This window comes from Scyliorhinus canicula, chromosome 13, assembly GCF_902713615.1.
Source record: "Scyliorhinus canicula chromosome 13, sScyCan1.1, whole genome shotgun sequence".
Classification (NCBI taxonomy): domain Eukaryota; kingdom Metazoa; phylum Chordata; class Chondrichthyes; order Carcharhiniformes; family Scyliorhinidae; genus Scyliorhinus; species Scyliorhinus canicula.
Window position 1 is genome coordinate 150,744,180 of NC_052158.1, and position 19,841 is coordinate 150,764,020.

Consider the following 19,841-nt stretch of genomic DNA (forward strand, 5'->3'; position numbering starts at 1 on the left):
AGTATTTAGCCAATATGCTAGAATGACAGCTAGCGGTTGGACTGGCCTGAAAAATCAAAGCTACAACCACTGATAATGGGTCAAATAATTTCAAAATTTGCTTTAGTTGAGCAGAAGCTGGAGAAAGAGAAATGGTCAATAGTTGTCCTGACACTACAATATAGGCTCACCGACATTTACTGTGTGCTTTCTACCCGTGAACAGATTAAAATGTCCATAAATTTTTAGTTGAAAAAAAAACTTACCTCCCCATTTAAAACAATATGCCTTATGAGAGCCACAATCAAATGAAGGTCTATTTTATCATCATCATGCAGAATTTCTAAGGCTTCAATCGTGCTGTCTGAATACCTATGAGAGAAGAGGAATGTTAATGGAAATCAAACAAAGTCTTCAATGCTCAAGGCTTTTAGCTCATGCTCCTTTAAGTGTGCTTCTGAAATACATTTATGCCAACGGTTCATATACTTTTCATAAATAACTGACCAGCAACTTCAATATTCTCACATCATGTGCTGATCATAAACTGGAGCAACAAATGTTTTCCTGCGGGTTTGGTGAACCGACTGAGCAGTATGAAGAGGAAGGAATGAATGAAATCACAGCCACCTTAATAGTTACTGTTGACACCACCAGCATTTCAGTAAATCAGATTGGTGAATGGTGAGTGAATTTTTGTTGAGCGCCCATCAGAATTGTGAGGCCATTCACCTCAAACTGGCTCCTTTATTAGAATAATCCAAAATAATTTGTCTGCCCACGGGTCTGTAACTTATCCAAAAATGCAATGGTGTCTTGCCTCAAACGCTCCCTGCGACAAAGAATTCCTTGCTCCAATAACCCCTCTATGTAAAGTAATTTCCCCTTACCTCTCTGCTCTGATCATCTTAAATTAACGCTCCCCCACACCCACCCACATCATAACTGAATCCAAAATTACAAAATATGGTCTAATTTTACACTCTCAACTGCTATCAAATCAGCACAGGCAACCTAGGCTGGTGAGTGGGCCTCACGAACGGCCCTTCTTCGTTTTATTAGGCCACAAGCTTGTTATTGGGCGCGTTCATTAAACATGACTCTGTGAATAAGATTGAGTACATTCAATACATGCCGAATATTTAATAACGAGTTATAGAAAATGCTTAGTTATTCATATACGGGCTGGCTTAGCTCAGTGGGCTAGACAGCTGGTTTGTGAAGCAGAACAAGGCCAGCAGCGCAGGTTCAATTCCCGTACCAGCTTACCCAAACAGGCGCCGGAATGTGGCGACTAGGGGCTTTTCACAGTAACTTCATACTTGTGACAATTAAAGGTTATTATTATAGAACATAAAATAGAATCATAGAATCGCTACAGTGCAGAAGGAGGTCACTGATGTATCGGGTCCACACTGACCCTCTGAAAGTGCACCCTACTTAGGCCCACACACCGCCCCATCCCTACAACCCAACAATCTTTCCTAATCTTTGGACAATGTAGGCAACTGTCAGACACCAAGGGGCAATTTAGCAAGGTCAATCCATCTAAGCTGCACATCTTTGGACTGTGGGAGGAAACTGCAGCACTCGGAAAAAAACCCATGCGGACACTGGGAGAACGTGCAAACTTCACACATCAGTCACCCAAGGCCGGAATTGAACTTGGGTCCCTGGCGCTGAGACAACAGTGTTAACCACTATGCCACCCTTAATAGTAGTTATATATATTAGATAGTGAATAGATATAGTACTAGAACTATCAACTACAAATGGTAAAATACATATTTACGCTTTGATTGGACGCATAGGGAGCACACAGCTCTGTCAATGCTGCGTGCAATGAGCACGCAAATTACCTCACATGCCCTTGTTTTGTACGTATCATTTTTGCAAAACTGTTAAGAACTCCGCTGATGTTAAAGGCAAGGGTATCCCAAAATCTAAAAGGGTAACTTGGAACTCCAGTTCTTTGTGGTGTATATTTTCAATTTGGTACAATGTGAGGCTAGATATGCAAACCAGTGAGGAACATCTAGTCTTGTTGTCGTCAATTAATAAAGAATATTTATTAAGTTTAAGAAACATACAAGAAAAAGCTATCACACACTACAACAGTAGTTAACTACAATAGTGGGCGCACACACACACACTATATCATGAAGTTAAACTCTGTTCCCAACTACCTAGGTTCCTGAACTCTGAGAAATCACCCTTTTGAAATGAAATGAAAATCGCTTATTGTCACGAGTAGGCTTCAAATGAAGTTACTGTGAAAAGCCCCTAGTCGCCACATTCCGGCGCCTGTCCGGGGAGGCTGGTACGGGAATCGAACCGTGCTGCTGGCCTGCTTTAAAAGCCAGTGATTTAACCCAGTGAGCTAAACCAGCCCCTTTTCCAAACAACATCCAATATTAGATAACTCTTATCAGAGTCATAGATGTTTACAGCATAGAAACAGGTCCATCGGCCCAGCCGGTCCATACCGCCTAGTTTCTATCACTTAGCTAGTCCCTCATTTGGCCCATATCCCTCTATACCCACCTTGCCCATGTAACACTCTAACTGCTTTTTAACGGGCAAAATTGTACAAATTCCCTGCTGGGAACTATAGTTTTCCAGTCCTGGCATCCTACTGGCAAATTCAAGCTCTTTTCTCTATAATGTGGTGGTCTAAAATGACACAAAGTATTCTAACAATTTAAGGCAACAATTAATAGTGAGATTGAGCTGTTGAGTTTGTTATGGTCATATCTCATCAACAGTATTGCACATCATGAACAGTTGTAACACCACAAGATAGCTTATATATTAATGCAATGGGGATGGCGGCTGAAAGTGATGGAGTGGTATATTTGAAAGTTTCCTATGTTTCCCAAGGACTTCTCCTCTGTTACTTTTGCTCGTTACTCTTCAAATGTTTTCTCAGAAGCTTGCTACTCTGCGCTCCCAGCCAGAGATTCAGTGAGCCACACATGGGACTTTTGAGGATCACTGACTGATGCCTGGCGGCACCCTTCCAATCCTGAATGTCATTTTTGATGCTCAAACCTAACTACAAGGCTCAATTTCCAAAATAGATTAGAGTAAAATTCATCCCTCTCTGGCGGTGGAAGGCAATTTAGGACATTACTTCGAAAAGAATATTTCATAAATGTACAATATAACATAGGCAGATAGGTGCATTGATTCGGATCTCCAGAAAATGGTAAGATAGAAGTGCACAGCCACAACTTGCTAGATGAACAGTTCCTGATCTGAGCTGGTCCATCAGAGGAGCATGACCCCTGAAATAAAGGCGAGTCGCGCTGGGCCTCTTGAGCTTTGTTCTAATCGAGAGATGCAATGAAAGTTCTCTGAAGTATGCTGAATTGTCCAGGGATACAATTCCATGTTGTGGGTCCCGGAAATTATGGCATTATCCCAAAATGCATGGACATGATGACAGAAAGCACCAGAATCCTCCAAGAAATGTACGGTGGAATCTTGCATTTTGTGCAAAGAGTGCTGGCTGGGTTGAGAAAACCGGTGTGTGGCTCTCCGGTTGCACAGCCCCAAATTCTCTGGCACTCTTGTGCACTAAAAAATCTGCGGGCATGGTTTCTATCATGCTGCCGGAGCAGGCCCTGATGGGGCCAAACAGATTGGGGCGTCCTTTTTAAAGAGTGCACTGATCTGCGTTAAAAAGAAACTCCCAGCCCTATATTGACGTGGAGGGTCACCTGCCTCCACCCCCCACCCCCAAAATACGGGCAACCCCCTCTTCCCAGAAGGCTATCCTTGGCACTGCCAGGGTGGCACTGTGCAAATATGGTTCCTCCCCCCAACCCCACGCCAGGGGGTGCGGTGAGGGGGCTATACTCACCTTTGTGCCCCCAGCAGGTTTCCAAAGACAGTTTTTGGTTTTTCAATAACTGTTGTGAACCTCGCCATGATGTTGGCGAGGGGGGAATTCTTTACCTGGGGCAGAGCATATGGCAGGGAGGCCCTTTAAATACATTTAAATGCTCCTGACCCATTACGGCATCAACGAGGAGTGGGGAAAATCGGAAAACTAGACCCTGCTGGCGAGAAGTTTGTTTTCCAATTCCCGTGAGATTTTGCGCCAATGTTGCTCACAGCAAACACGGTGGCAAAATCGCATCCATTGAAGGATGGAACCTTGGTGTGAAATAAAAATAGCCCGACCAATGTCTACACTGTTGCTTGCATACCTTCCTTGCAGCTCTCTCATATATTCTGGCCACTGTTGTTGGTATTCTTCTTCCACTCGCTCTTTCTCCGGTCGAAACATGCAGCCTTGCATGAACCTTCTCTTGGAGGACGGTCTCCGAATTTCTTGGTTTTGTGGATGATACCTGATTTGAAATGCAAATAAGCGTCAGGGAAAAGTCTAGGAAATACTGTCAATGACCTGTATAATGAAGGTGCGTTCATAACATGGTCAAACAGGTTGTGTACCAATCTGCCAATCCTCCCAACAGTTAAGAGTGGGAGAGATTCCTGGTCAACCTTGATCACTATTCATAGCTCCAGAAAGTGGGGTGGGGGCGGTGAGAATAGCAAGGGGATAGCGCAGGTGTCGAAGCAGAGAAAGGGAGTCAAAAAACTCTTTTCCCCAGCCTCAAATAGATTCAATGAGGGAGCATCCATAACCTTTCGGTGTAGAGAATTCCAAGGATACATAAGCCTTTGAGAAAAGCAATTTCTCCTCATCTCAGTCCTAAATGATTAGCCCCTTAACCTAAGACTGTGCCCCCACACCCGCTTTAGATTCTCCAACCAGAGGGAACAATCTGTCAGCATCTATCCTATCAAGCCCCTTCAGGATTTTCTATTCTTTCAAACTCCAGAGAATATCAGCCCAATTTACTTTCTTCATTGGACAAGCCCCTCATCCCAGAGACAAATTTAGTGAACCTTCACTGTTACTGCCTCCGATGCAAGTATATCCTTTCTTAAAAGTGCGGAGGCCAAAACTACACAAATCTGGAGAGGTTTGGTCTCACCGAAACTGTATAATTGTAACAGGACATCTTTATTCTGGTACTCCAAATCTCCCAACATGCCATTTTCCATCCTAATTGCTTCCTGTGCTTGCATGCTAAAGAGTTCCTTGTACAAGCACACCCAAGTCTCTTTGAACAGCGGTACGTACAAATTTCTCACCTTTAAAAAAATATTCTGCTTTTCTATTCTTACAACCAAGTGAATACCTTCACGTTTCCCTACCTTATACTCCATCTGCCATCTTGTTGCCTACAGATTTAACCGGCCTATATCTCTTTGTAGCCTCTTTGCTTCCTCCTCACAGCTTATCTTTCCACCTGGCTTGGTATTATCAGCAAACTTAGATATATTACTTCAGTTCAGTAATTAATATAGATTGTAAATAGCTGAAGCCACAGCACTGACCTTTAAGGCACTCCAGCATTCATTGCCTGTAAACTTGAAAATGCTCCCTTTATGCCCAATCTCTGCTTCCTGTGCACCAACCGACCCACTATCCGTGCAAATATATTACCCCCAACTCCATGAAACATCACCTGTCAACCTTTTCTGTGCATCTTACCAAATGCCTTTTGGAAACCCAGGTATACCACCCCTACTAGTTCCTCTTTATTTATCCTACTAGTTTCATCCTCAAACGCACTAATAAATTTGTCAAACAGGATTTCTCTTTTAGCATGTTCACTTGGTCGAATCATATAATGCTTTTCTGCGTGCGTTGCACAGACTCCCTTAACATCTACACTTAGCAGAAGGAACATAACATTTTACAGTAACAACTGAAGAGAAAACCCGCTCAAATCATTAACAACTTGACTTACTGGAGCAACTCAACGACATCTTCCAAAATGTATTCTTTCACCGGATAGGTAAATCCTGGAATATGCAACATGGGACATTTGCCTGTAAGAAAATGGAGAAAAGCATAACATTTCTGAACAGTGAATACAAATATATTCCAAACCTAGTAATTATTTGTCACAGAAAGTATCTGGATCCGATATTATTCAGAAGTGTAAAACTAGAGCACAAAACAGCAATCATTGCGCCAAAAGTTTTTTACATGATTTCTGCCCAGACACCAGTGTAATCTTAGTAAAATGAAACTTGGCTAAGGACTGCATAATTTTAAATACAAGTAAGCTGCAGCCACAACCACTTCACATTGGAGTATTCATGATCTTTTACATCAGTTTAAAGTCTGCTAACTCAATGCAGCGTCTGCCCACAAAACTGGACACACCAGGTTGGAACGGCAAGCTTCCACCAATATCACCCGTTCTGCAATTTCTTTTTAAGAAGTGTTTTTAATTGGGTATTCACTATTCCACAATCCATAAATTACATATTACAAAACCCCGCCAAAAAGGCTAATGGAAAAAAAAGAGAAATCAGCACATGTATTTACAGGCTTCCCTCTTGCTGTGGCCGTGTCCCACCTTTAGTCAGCAGACATCTGTTACAATCCCCAGTATGGCCAGAGCAATTATTTACAAGTGTCTATTTACAATTTAGTTTGAGCTTCAGCTTGCCCTTGGACTAGCCCCCTGCGGCTTTATCCCTTGTCCTTCTCATTTTCTTTGCATGCCTCTTTGTGAGCGATCAGGGAGGCAAAGGCTAAGGCTTCGGCCCCCCTCCCCATAAAGAATTCTGACTGATCTGAAACCTTGAAGACCGCCACTTTTGGACGTGGCACCACCCTCACTCCCATAACCCAGGGCATCAACTCAAAAAAAGGTCTTCCAGTACCCGACAAGTCTGTGGCAAGTCCAGAAGACGAGTGTGGTTGGCCGAGCCTCCCTGGCACATTTGTCCTCCACCACCGGAAAGTACTCAACTTATTCGGGTTCTGATTAGGTGCGCTCTGTGCATCGCTTTTACTCGTGTTCGGCTCAGCCCTGCGCATGTGGAGATTTGCCCTGTGTAGTACTTCAATCCAGAGCCCTTCCCCCATCTCGATGCCTAGTTCCTCCTCCCATTTCTTCCTTCTCTCATCCAGAGGAAAGAGTACCTCCTCCACCAATCGGCCACACAGGTCCGCACAGATTCTCGTCTCTGGATCGTCCGCGTCCATCAGTTCTTCTACTTTTTTTTTAAAAAATATTTTTTATTCTCCTCCTTTTTCACATTCTCTCCCAAATTATCAGTTCTTCTACTGCTAAGTGTTCCGGTTTCTGGGGGTACGCCCTTGTTGCCTTATGGAGGAGGTTTTTGAGCTGAATGAATGGGTGACACGGTAGCATGGTGGTTAGCACTCTTCCCCCCCACCCGCTCCCCATGGTGAGTCATAAGGTAGCTAAGAGTTCACCATGTCTACACCTGTGAGGTTTTATCTATGAAATCAAAGTAAAGATGGATTACAAAACGCTCTGGTGAAGATTTATTAAGGTCGACTGGTTCTGCCGAAAGACAGACTCCCCAGTTGCAAAGTAAAATATCGGCACAAAAGTTAAAAACATGGCAATAAACAACAGGAACATTGAGCAGAGATGGACAAAAGGAGGAATTTTTCAGAGCTTTGGGGAAAGAGCAGAGGAGTGAGACCAAGTGGGTAGCTTTCAAAGAGCTGGTACTTGTCTCCCTCTATTCTTCACGATTCTGTGAATTTCAACAAACCGACAGTCAGAACTGACTGAAATTTCCATTTGGAACTGTCTATTCTACTCACCAAAGTATTCGGAAAACTTGTCAGCGTTTAGAGTTGCACTCATCAATATCACTTTTAAGTCCGGCCGGAAAGGCAGAACATCCTTCACGATAGTCATCAGGACATCCGATTGCAAACTCCTCTCGTGAACCTCATCCAAAACAAGGTGGCTGACGGTAGACAAAAGACTGCGGAAAGAGAGATTTTTAAATGTTATCAAGACCGTGCCAACTCTATTACTTTGGCAAACGAATTGGAATTTGAGAGCACGAGCGGGTGATGGCTGGAATTGGGAAACGCGTAACTAAGAATTTGTCTTGCATAAAATAACCTACATAATATACATATAGTATACATATTAATTGTATACTTACCCATCCGACTGAAGCCATTGGAGAATGATTCCTGTCGTGCAGTACAAAATGGAACCTTGCTTTCGTGGCAAGCGACTGTAAAGCAAGACACAAGTGTTTACAAAAATAAACAGAAGAGCAACAAAATATTTTCCCTCAGACAGCTCAGTCTAGCTCGAATGCTTCAGAATTGGGCATGCAACAGCAACCAACATTTATATGCCCCATTTGTCTCTCTTGTTCTGTCTCCTCAGATACCAACACCGAAGAGGGACTGGAGACAATGGACTGGAAACTGCAGTGGTTTGCCGTGGCCTTCTGCAGGTTGCGGCTAATCAGGAGATGCTCCCACTCTTACCGCCTGCCATTAGTGTAGCGGAAGGATTTACAGGTTAATAATCAAGCTGTTTGGCCACAGTACGAACACACGTTTCAAGGCCATCAAGTCCCAGAATGGGGCTTGAATGTGCGAATTTTACATTTCTGAAAAAGGCTCAAGAAATTTCACAAATGGGTGTATGCCAGGAACGCCAACAGATAACATAGCAAAAAGTCCCAGGGCAATGGACAGATCATAGGTCATACTTACAGTGTAGAAGGAAACCATTCGGCCCATCGAGTCTGCACCGACCCTTGGAAAGAGAACCCCATTTAAACCCACACTTCCAACCTACCCCCTTAACCCAGTAACCCCACCTAACCTTTTTGGACATTAAGGGCAATTTAGCATGGCCAATCCACCTAACCTACACATCTTTGGACTGTGGGAGAAAACCGGAGCACCTGGAGGAAACCCACACAGACACGGGGGAACGTATAGACTCCACACAGACAGTGACCCAAGCCGGGAATTGAACCTTTGACCCTGGAACTGTGAAGCAACTGTGCTAACCACTGTGCTGCCCTTTGTATTCAGACAAAGTGACAACGTGCTAAAGGAGACTTTAAAACAAACTAGGTCACTGAGGCAGATTTTAAGGAGCTTAAGGGAAGAGAGAGAGATGAACAAGTGCAGAGGTTTAGGGAGAAATTTCCAGAGCGTAGAACCCAGACAGATGAAGACCTGGAAGACAGTGATGAAGTGAAGGGAGATGGCAGACAGGAGAAATGCATGGTTCCCAGAGGAATCATAGAATTTACTGTGTAGGAGGATATTCACCCCATCGAGTCTGCACCAGCTCTTGGAAAGGGCACCCTACTTAAGCCCATACCTCCACCCTATCCTCATAACCCAGCAACCCCATCTAACCCAAGGGCAATTTATCATGGCCAATCCACCTAACCTACACCTCTTTGGACTGTGGGAGGAAACCGGAGCACCCGGAGGAAACCCACGCACACACGGGGAGAACGTGCAGACTCCGCACAGACATGCGGGAATCGAACCTGCGTCCCTGACACTGTGAATCCATAGTGCTAACCACTATGCTACCGTGCTGCCCTGTTGACGTAAAGGGCTGACTGAGGATCAAGAAAAGTGGTAAAGGTTTAGAACAAGATTTATCAAAGTACATGTGGAATGTGACTCCAAGCTTGCAGTTAAATTGCTAAGGAGCAACAAACTAAGGGCTAGATTCTTGGAAGGTGCAAAATGTGGTGGTGTGGACGTCAATTGGAGGTGTGCTGACTGTGTTCCGATAGATTGGAGAGGAACCACGTAAGGGATTGGATGACTATAGAAAAGGGACTTTGTGGAAGATGATTCTTGGGTAGGGTGTGTGGATAGTCTGGGTCATGTTAACATCAAAAAGGAGGGTGTTTTAAAAGACATTAAGACAGGCGAGTCTCCTGAGCCGGATGGGATTTACCCCAGAATAGAGGGAAGCAAGGGAGGAAATTGCTGGGGCCTTGACTGACATCTTTTTATCCGCATTGGCCACAGGCGACATCCCAGAGGACTGGAGAATAGCTAATGTGGTACCGCTGTTTAAGAAAGGTAGCAGGGATAATCCTGGAAACTATAGGCTGGTGGGCCTCAAGTCGGTAGTAGGTAAATTATTGGAGAGAATTCTCAGGGACAGGATTTACACCCACTTGGAAACAAATGGACTCATTAGCGATAGGCAGCATGGTTTTGTAAAGGGGAGGTTGTGCCCTACTAACTTGATCGAGTTTTTTGAGGAGGTGCCAAAGTTGATAGATGCAGGTAGGGCAGTGGATGTTGTTTGCATGAACATCAGTAAAGCCTTTGATAAGGTGCCTCATGGCAGACTGGTACAAAAGGTGAAGTCACACGGATTGGAATCAAGAGGTGAGGTGGCAAAATGGATACAGAACTGGCTCGGTCACAGAAGGCAGAGAGTAGCAGCAGAAGAGTGCTTTTTTGAATGGAAGGTTGTGACTAGTGGTGTTGCATAGGGATCAGTGCTTGGCCTCTGTTGTTTGTAGTATACATAAACAACTTGGAGGAAAATGTAGCTGGTCTGATTAGTAAGTTCGCCAAGGTTGGTGGAGTGGCAGATAGTGTTGAGGATTGTCAGGGGATACAGCAGGACATAGATAGGTTGGAGACGTGGGCAGAGAAATGGCAAATGGAGTTTAATCTGGAGTATGGAAGCACAGTGGTTAGCACAGTTGCTTCACAGCTCTAGGGTCCCAGGTTCGATTAACAGCTTGGGTGACTGTCTGTGCGGAGTTCGCACTTTCTCCCCGTGTCTGCGTGGGTTTCCTCTGGGTGCTCCGGTTTCCTCCCACAATCCAAAGATGTGCAGGTTTGGTGGATTGGCCATGCTAAATTGCCCTCAAGTGTCCAAAAAGGTTAAGTGGGGGTTACTGGGATAGGGTGGAGGTGTGGCCTTCGGTAGAGTGCTCTTTCTAAGAGCTGGTGCAGACTTCTTGGGCCGAATGATCTCCTTCTGCACTGTATATTCTATGATTCTAAATGTGAGGTCATGCATTTTGGTAGGTCTAACAGAGGGAAATGTACCATAAATGGCAAAACTCTTAGGAATATATAAAGTCAGAGAGATCCGTGCGTACAGGTCCACAGATCTTTGAAAGTGGCAACACAAGTGGACAAGGCAGTCAAGAAAGCATATGGAATACTTGCCTTCATTGGACGCGGCATCGAGTATAAAAACTGGCAAGTCATGCCACAGTTGTATAGAACCTTGGTACGGCTGCACTTGGAATATTGCATAATTCTGGTCACCACTCTATCAGAAAGATGTGGAGGCTTTGGAGAGGGTGCAGAGGAGGTTTACCAGGATGTTGCTTGATCAGGAGGGTGTTAGCAATGCAGAGAGGCTGAATAGACTCGGACTGTTTTGATTAGAATGACAGGTTGAGGGGTGACTTGATAAGAGGTCTACAAGATTATGAGGGGCATGGATAGAGTGGATGGGCAGACACTCTTTCCCAGGGTGGCGGGGTCAGCCACCAGGGGGACATAAGTTTAAGGTCCGTGGGGCAAAGTTTAGAGGAGATGTGCGAAGCAGGTTTTTTTTACATAGACGGTGGTGAGTGCCTGAAATGCGCTGCCAGGGGAGGTTGTGGAAACAGATACATTAACAGCATTCAAAAGGCATCTCAACAAATACATGAATAGGATGGGTATAGAGGGCTATGGCACAACGAAGTGCTGAGGGCTTTGGCCAAGGGTGGCATCATGACCGGTACAGGCTTGGTGAGCCGAAAGGCCTGTTCCTGTGTTGTACTGTTCTCTGCTCTTGTTAAAACTGTGGAGTTGGAAAAAACTTTATGAAGCTGCTGAGATGTGGGTACACCCACAGTGCTGTAACAGAGAGTATTCCAGGATTTTGACCCAGCGACAGTGAAGGAACGGCGATATATTTCCAAGTCAGGGGGGTGAATGACTTGAAGGGGAACGTCCAGATGGTGGGGTTCTCAATTATCTTGTCCTTTTAGATGGTAGTTGACATGAATTTGGTAAGTGCTGCCTACGGAACCATGGCAAGTTACTGCAATGCATCTTGTAAATGGTACACACGGTTGTCACTGTTTGTCGGTGGTGGGGAGTTTGAATGTTTGTGGAACGGGGAGCAATCTAGCTGCTTTGTCCTGGATAGTGTTGAGCTTTTTGCGCATTATTGGAGCTGCACTCATCCAGCCAAGCGGAGAATATTTCATTATACTCCTCACTTGTGCCCTGTAGGTGGTGGACAGGCTTTTTTTTTGTGGGGGGGGATTACAGGCTAGTTACCCACTGTAGAATTCCTAGACTTTGACCTGCTCTGGTAGCCACAGTATTTATATGGCTAGTCCAATTCATTTGGTCAATGCAGTGTTTAAATCGGCTGCTTGCTGCAATTTATATAGCCCCTTCAATAAAGTACAACACCTCAAGTCAATCACACCAGTTTAACACAATTGGAGAACCAGCAGTTTCTGGTTGCATACGAAGAGATATGTGCCCTCAGCACAGTTAGCAAACTCTTGGTCAACAAATCAGTTGCAGTTTTGGGGAGCACAAAGTATGCAATGGTTGGGGTCAGGAATTGGGAAGGCAGAGGGCCTGAGGGAGGAGAAACGGAAGGAGGCATGGAGAGATAAAGAGAAAAATTAAGAAAATGCAAAATTCGAAACGGATCAATGGTCTTGGGTACTGAGCAGCAGCAAAACTGTTCAAACGAAAGAACGTGGACAGTAGCAGGAAGGACTCCCATGCTATTCTTTTAAATAATGCCACTGGATCGTTAATGTCCACCTGAGATAGTAAACAGGGCCTCAATTTCACTTCTCATCTGAAAGACAGCCGCTGCAACAAGGTAGCACGCCCCCAGTACTGAACTGGAATGTCAACCTGGGCTTTGTGTTTGAATCTTTGACATCGGACTTTTTAAAATTCGTCCATGGGATGTGGGTGTCGCTGGCTTAGACAAGCACTTATTGCCTAGTCCTAATTGGCCTCGTTCAGAGAGCATGAAGAGTCAAGCACATTGCTTTGGGTCTGGAGTCACATGTAGGCCAGACCAGGTAAGGATGGCAGATTTCCTTCCCTAAAGGACATTAGTGAGCCAGATGTGCTTTTACAACAATGCTGAACCAGATGTGTTTTTACAACAATCATCCATTTTCATGGTCATCATCAGACTTTTATTGAACTCAAATTTCACCATCTGCTGTGGTGGGATTCAAACCCGTGTCCCCACGGAATTACCCTGGGCCTCTAGAATATTAGTCCAGTGACAATGCTGCTATGCCACTACCTCCCCAACAACCTCAATGACGAAAGTGCAACAAGCTGAGCCATGGCTGACATGGAGACTGAATGAGCTGATCAAACGTAGCTCTCTTTTTTAAAGAAAAGGTGTAATCTTGATCAACTGCGCTAAAAAAGGTGGATAAGATAATCAGCTGTCAATGTGCGCAGGACAAGTATTTTTAGCTAGTCTATACAACTGAATTGAGAATGTTGCACTGATAGCTGAACAGGAGATGTAAAACAAAAGGCCAAATATAGTTTTATTAATCAATGAAAGGTGCTATCACTGCACAGGAAGCAGAAGAGTGAAAAGTAGCAAGCTATGCTCAGAATTCAATAACAATTTCTATATTTGAAATGATACTGGATGCAAGGCTGAGAATAATCTTTCTGACACATTATCCCCAGCGCTCGGCCAACAAAAACGCTGCCACAGTCCCAGAGGACCATAGGTTGTTTTTCCCTTTGAAAGAGAGCTGACGAGGGGCAAGCTTGAGCAGGTGGGGCCTTCACAAATAACCTCAGACAGTACGGGAATTCAACCCATGCTTTTGGAGTCGTCCCACATCACAAACCAGCATCCAACCAACTGAGCTAACCGACCCCCAAAATGTCACCACAGGCCCAGAGGACCATGGGATGCTCTCTCCTTTGACAGCTGATTGGTGGTGATTGATTCTCTGGGTGAGACATTTCCTACAAAACAGTGACTTCACTTTAAAAAAGTACTGAATTGTCTGTGAAGACAATGAGACTGACTGCCCTGAGGTCATGAAAAATATGACATTAGGGCAGCATGGTGGCGCAGTGGTTAGCACTGCAGCCTCACAGCAAAAAGGTCCCAGGTTCGATCCCGGCTCTGGGTCACTGTCTGTGGGGAGTTTGTACATTCTCCCCGTGTTTGCGCGAGTTTCACCCCCACAACCCAAAGATGTGCAGGATAGGTGGACTGACCATGCTAAATTGCCCCTTAATTGGAAAACAATAATTGGGTACTCTAAATTTATTTTAAAAATGAAAAATGTGATATTGATGCAAGTTCATTCTCTCCATGTAGAATTCCAGTTTGTGATCTTACAACATTCCTGCGATGCAAAATCAATGCAATCAGTTCTTCATTATGGGCCATTTGATGTATAGGCCCATTACCAAAGAAGCAGACGAGATAATAATAGCGACTAAAGGAGCAGACCCCCCCCTTCAGCACTGGTGCTGCTACATGTTCAGTTTTGCCTGTTATTATACTTGTCTGTTCACAAAACAATAGAACTAAGTGAATCTGAGCAACAATCAAATCATTGGACATTCATATATGGCACGCAAATGTTCAGAAGTACAGTAATTGGTAACCAGGTTCATCGCCAGCATGATTGGAACTTTACACAAGCACTGCTTATTGCAACTCCCTTGAGTTGCGACGCAGTCGGCACTCACCTCTGTAACCTGATCTGGTAGCCAGTACTGTTTCCATCACCACAGGCTTCTGCTCTTTCTGCTGCTACCCTCTCGGCTATCTGAAGGTGCAAAAATAAACAATATTAACACACAAGACCACAAGATGAAGAAGCAGAAGTAGGCCACTCAGCCCATCGAGTCTGCTCCGCCATTCAATGAGACCATGACTGACCTGATATAATCCTCAAATCCATTTCCCCATCTTATCCCCATGACCAGTGATTCCTTTATTAATTGAAAATCTGTCTCAGCCTTGAGCATACTTAACAGCCCAACCTCTATGGCTCTCTGCAGTAAAAAAATCCACAGATTCACTACCCTCTAAGAGAAGAAATTCCTTCTCATCCATGTCTTAAATGGGTGACCCCTTCCTCCGACATTATGTCCTCTTGTCCTAGACTCTCCCATAAAGGGAAACAACATCCCATCACCTGCCTGACAAGCATCCTGAGAATCCTGTAAGTCTCAATAAGGTCACCTCTCATTCGTCTAAACTCCAATGAGTACAGGCCAAACCTACTGAAACCCTCCTAATAAGAAAATCCCTCCCTATCTGGCATCAACCTAGTGAACCTTCTCTGGACTGCCTCCAATGCCAATATATCTTTCCTCAGATAAAGCGGCCAACACTTTTCACACTGGAATAGGTCATTTAGCCATCAACCTTGTAGCCTTTCTTCCATTACTAACAAAAAACGATCAAGATAAGTCTTGAAAGCTCCAGCTGTACCGATTATCTTTTAGGGGGAAAATTTTTTTTCCAGAATTCAACTACACACTAGGTGAAGAAATGCTTCCGAATTTACTACTAAGTGATCTGGCTATCAATTCAAGATTCCGTCCCTTTGTGCTTGATTCCCTAGTCCTTCCTCTGCATCTACCCTATTGAATCTTTTACTTATTTTAAAACTTCAATTAATTCAGGGATATTGAGGCAAGTGACTGGGAAAAATACAGAGACACTGGCCATAATTTTTCAGTCTTGCTTAGAGTTGTTTGGGGACGGGGGGTGCCTCCAGAGGACCAGAGGATCTCAAATGTTACAGCCGTGTTCAAAAAGAGGGTGTGAGCCCAACAACCACAGGCCAGCCAGTTTAACGTTGGTGATGGGGAAACGTCGAGGAACAATAATTCGGGACAAGATTAAAAATCACGTGGACAAATGCAGGTTAATTAAGGAAGGCCAACATGAATTTCTCAATGTGAATGGGAAAAAAAAATCACATTTCACTAACTTGCTGGGGTTTGAGGTAACGGAGAGGGTTGATGGGGACTGCTGCTTATATAGTGTGCATGGACTTGCTACAAAAGGCACCCGAGACAATGCCATGCAAAAAACGTGCAAGCAAAATTATAGCTCATGGAATAAAAGGAAAGTAGGAATATGGATATGGAAATGGCTGAGGGTTAATCAGTGTTCTTCACATTGCAGGAAGGTTTGTATCGTTGTCAGTCAGTGTTGGCACCCTTGCTTTCCCTGGTATATATATGAATGAGCTAGATTTGAGAGCACAGGGAACGGTTTCAAAGTTTGCATATAATTCAGAACGTGCAAACATTGTGAACTTTAGGATAGTGTAGAACTTACGGGCAGCACGGTGGCGCAGTGGATTAGCCTTGCTGCCTCACGGCACCGAGGTCCCAGGTTCAATCCCGGCTCTGGGTCACCGTCCGTGTGGAGTTTGCACATTCGCCCCGTGTTTGCGTTGGTTTCGCCCCCACAACCCAAAATATGCGCAGGTAGGTGGATTGACCACGCTAAATTGCCCCTTAATTGGAAAAAATGAATTGGGTACTCTAAATTTATTTTAAAAAAGAATAGTGTAGAACTTCAAAGGAACATAGCCAAGTTGCTTGAATGGCTGAACAGGTGCAAGATGAAATTCAATGGAAAGAAAAGTGAGGCGAGTTACTTTGGTAGGAAGAACATGAAGAGAGGTATAAAATAAAGGGTACAATTCTAAAGGGGGTGCAGGATGAATCCTGGGTGTGTGTGCATAAATCATTGAACGTGGCAAGACAGATTGAGAGAACCATTAATAAATCATACAATATCCTGGGCTTTATGAACAGGGACAGAGTACAAGGGCAAGAAGGTTTTGTAAAATTTGTGCAAGTCACTCCTTCAGCCTCAGCTAGAGTAGTGTGTCCAGTTCTAAATGTCACACATTTAGAAGGATGTGAAGGCAATAGAGATGGTGCAGAAAAGATTAATGAGAATCTTTCCAGGGACAAGGAACTTCAGTTGGGAAGATAGATTGGAATGCTGGACCATTTTCCTTAGAGAGAGATGGCTCAGGGGAAATTTGGTAGAGATATTTAAAATTTTGAGTCTAGTGTGATGAATGCAGGATTTTAAATATATTGGATTATAAACATGTGGCAATTTAAGGGTTAAAAGCCTGGTTACAAGTGTGTTTGACTGCAACAGGGGCTGGTTTAGCTCAGTGGGCTAAATCGCTGGCTTTGAAAACAGACCCAGGCAGACCAGCAGCACGATTCGATTCCCGTAACAGCCTCCCTGAACAGGCGCCGGAATGTGGCGACTAGGGGCTTTTCACAGTAACTTCATTGAAGTGTACTCGCGACAATAGGCGATTTTCATTTTTTTTTTCATTTTAAAAAAATGCTTTTTGTTTTGCAAGACTAGAAAAATTTTAGGAGCCAGAGGTGAAATTGACCATCATAAAAGCATTAATGCATATTTGTTTGATTGGGGGAGTCAATGTGTTTTCAACCTGGGAAGTTCATTTGTCTTCAGCTTGAGGAGATGATCGTCATGGCTGGGTGGAGCTAAGGTATTCAGACATGTCGAGAAAGATTTTGAGTTGAGTGCTGATCACACACACGCACGCACGCACGCACACGCACACGCACACACACAGTCATCCGAGGCCAGAATTGAACCCGGGTCCCTGGCGCTGTGTGGCATATTAACCACTGTGCCACCGTGCCGCCTGCAATTAAGGGTATTGTATTTACTGTATTTAGTAGCATTGTTTGAGGGGTAATTGTAAGCTATTTCCCTGTGTGAGGTTAAAGATTTTAATACTGTGTTAATAATATTTTGTTTTACAATACCAAATCCCTATTTCTTGAGCAGTGACTCCTGGAGCAAAGTATTCTTTCCACACAGTCTTACAAAATAAACTAAAATATTAGGGTTTCGATCCAGTATCCTAGCCATTGTTGGGGTGTGGTCTGGGATTGTAATACTAGACAGAATAGATCAGGAGAAACTTTTCCCACTCATGAAAGGATCCAGAGTGAAAAGGCACAGATTTCAAGTAATTAATAAAAGCAGTAAAAGCGATAGGAGAATTTATTTGTTGCACAGCGAATGGTTTGGGTTTGGAATGCGAGTATGTGGTGGAGGCAGGTCCAATTGCAACATTCAAAAGGGAATTAGGCTGTTATCTGAAAAGGAAGAATATGCAGGGTTACAGAAAGGTGGTGGGGAAATGGTACGAGATGACTGGCACAGTTGGTGAGCTGGTGCAGTCACGAAGGGCCAAATGATGGCTTCAGCTAATTCTGTGGCTCTGTGGTCACTTGTCAAAAGTCAAGAGAATACAATGTCAAGTTTATGCAATGTACCCTCAAAATGTAACCCTCTAAATCCCAGTAATATTCGCATATTACCCACTAGAAAGAGTTTTGCAGGGTGAACTGGGACTATAATAGATTGCCTTCCTGCTGCTACTTAAATTGAGTCGTGCAGGTCCCAGGAGAATCATGGCTTATGTCGGAGTATAAACACACCAAAGATATCAGGCCTCATTTGGAATCAGGGGATGCGATCACAGAACAGCTCAATTTGTAGCAAAGAAGTTTCAACACTAACATCTCTTTTGGGGCGGCACGTGGCACAGTGTTAGCACTGCTGCCTACGGCGTTGAAGAACGGGGTTCGAATCTCGGCCCTGAGTCACTGTCCGCGGGGAGTTTGCACATTCTCCCTGTGTCTGCATGGGTTTGACCCCCACAACCCAAAGATGTGCAGGGTAGATGGATTGGCCGTGCTAAATTGTCCCTTAATTGAAAAAAATATATAATTGGGTACTTTAAATTGAAGAAAAAAAATCTCTTTCACACAGAAAGGATGATCGCCATGTCCTCACTGTTCAAGCCTGTAATTCAGGGATGGCCACATTTCTACCACACTTGGACGCATGTCGTGTTGCCCAGAAAATAATTACGACATACACAAAAAAACATTAAGTTGATGGATTTCTTCAGTTTAGAAGGGACAGCTTTCAGTCACCAAAAATTCACTTTTTTTAAAAATGCATCATTACTTATTCTCATTATACTGGAACAGGTCCTCAATACATTTTGTCATCTTGTTTGCCGTCAGCCTTTTTTTAATACATGAATTGTGCTGCCATTTTAAAAGGTAATTACTAAACCGACAGCTGGGTATTGAACCTGCTCACAATGCCAGTGGGGCAAACATATTGTCAGGTTGTTTATTAGATTGGCACAAAGCAAATAACCAAGTCACGTTGACAACGCATGGGCTGCAGTTTGGATGCCCTGACAAAGCAGACGCAAGAGGCAAGGAAAGAAAGTCAAGACTTACAGAGATTGCACTGATCCGCCGGGGCTGCGTGCACACGACCCTGCACAACGAGCCCTTTCCATTCTGAATGTAGTCGTCCAGAATGAACTGGGTCACCTGCGTGGTTTTCCCACAACCCGTTTCTCCACTTATGACAAGCACCTGGTTTGTGTTTATTAAGTCCACAATCTCCTGCAATTCAGATTTTGTATAAAAAGAACACAAGATCAGTCAAGGCCTATGCTGGAGGTACTATTGTGCTCACACTCCAATTATCATCGCTCCTGATTATTCAAGAGTTTTTCTGCAATCAGGTTTCTTGCCTCAGTCTCCAGCCTGTCAATGTCACTTGTACTGCTTCAGTTTCTGAGGAGTTGGGAACGATATTGACCACGGAAATCATTAGCAGTGGCATCCGCCTTTATGCTGGAAGGAAGCTGAGGATAGTTGGGCCTAGGTGACTATACTGAAGAACTCGTGCAGCGGTGCCCCGAGGCGGAAATGATTGGTCTCCAACAACCATAACCATCTGCCTTGGTATTAGGTAGGGTTCAACTATGAGTGGAGATTCCCGCCACCCCATTTCCAATGAGTTCAATTTTATTCCAGTTTGGAGGTCCCACATTCAGTTGAATGCTCCCTTAATGTCAAGGGCAGTCGCTCCCGCATCAGC

The 19,841-nt window shown here is 44.1% G+C and overlaps 1 protein-coding gene across 1 annotated transcript in view; it reads right to left on the reverse strand.

Annotated features, from left to right (window-relative positions):
* Nucleotides 1–19,841, reverse strand: part of dhx36 (DEAH (Asp-Glu-Ala-His) box polypeptide 36) — a 79,626-nt gene that overhangs the window by 49,164 nt on the left and 10,621 nt on the right. The window contains exons 5-11 of the mRNA XM_038815771.1: nt 19,190–19,360; nt 14,588–14,667; nt 8,011–8,085; nt 7,658–7,824; nt 5,811–5,892; nt 4,194–4,337; nt 246–351 (exon numbers count right to left, since the gene is read on the reverse strand). Coding sequence (XP_038671699.1) covers nt 246–351; nt 4,194–4,337; nt 5,811–5,892; nt 7,658–7,824; nt 8,011–8,085; nt 14,588–14,667; nt 19,190–19,360 — 825 coding nt within the window. The remainder of the gene's footprint in view (nt 1–245; nt 352–4,193; nt 4,338–5,810; nt 5,893–7,657; nt 7,825–8,010; nt 8,086–14,587; nt 14,668–19,189; nt 19,361–19,841) is intronic.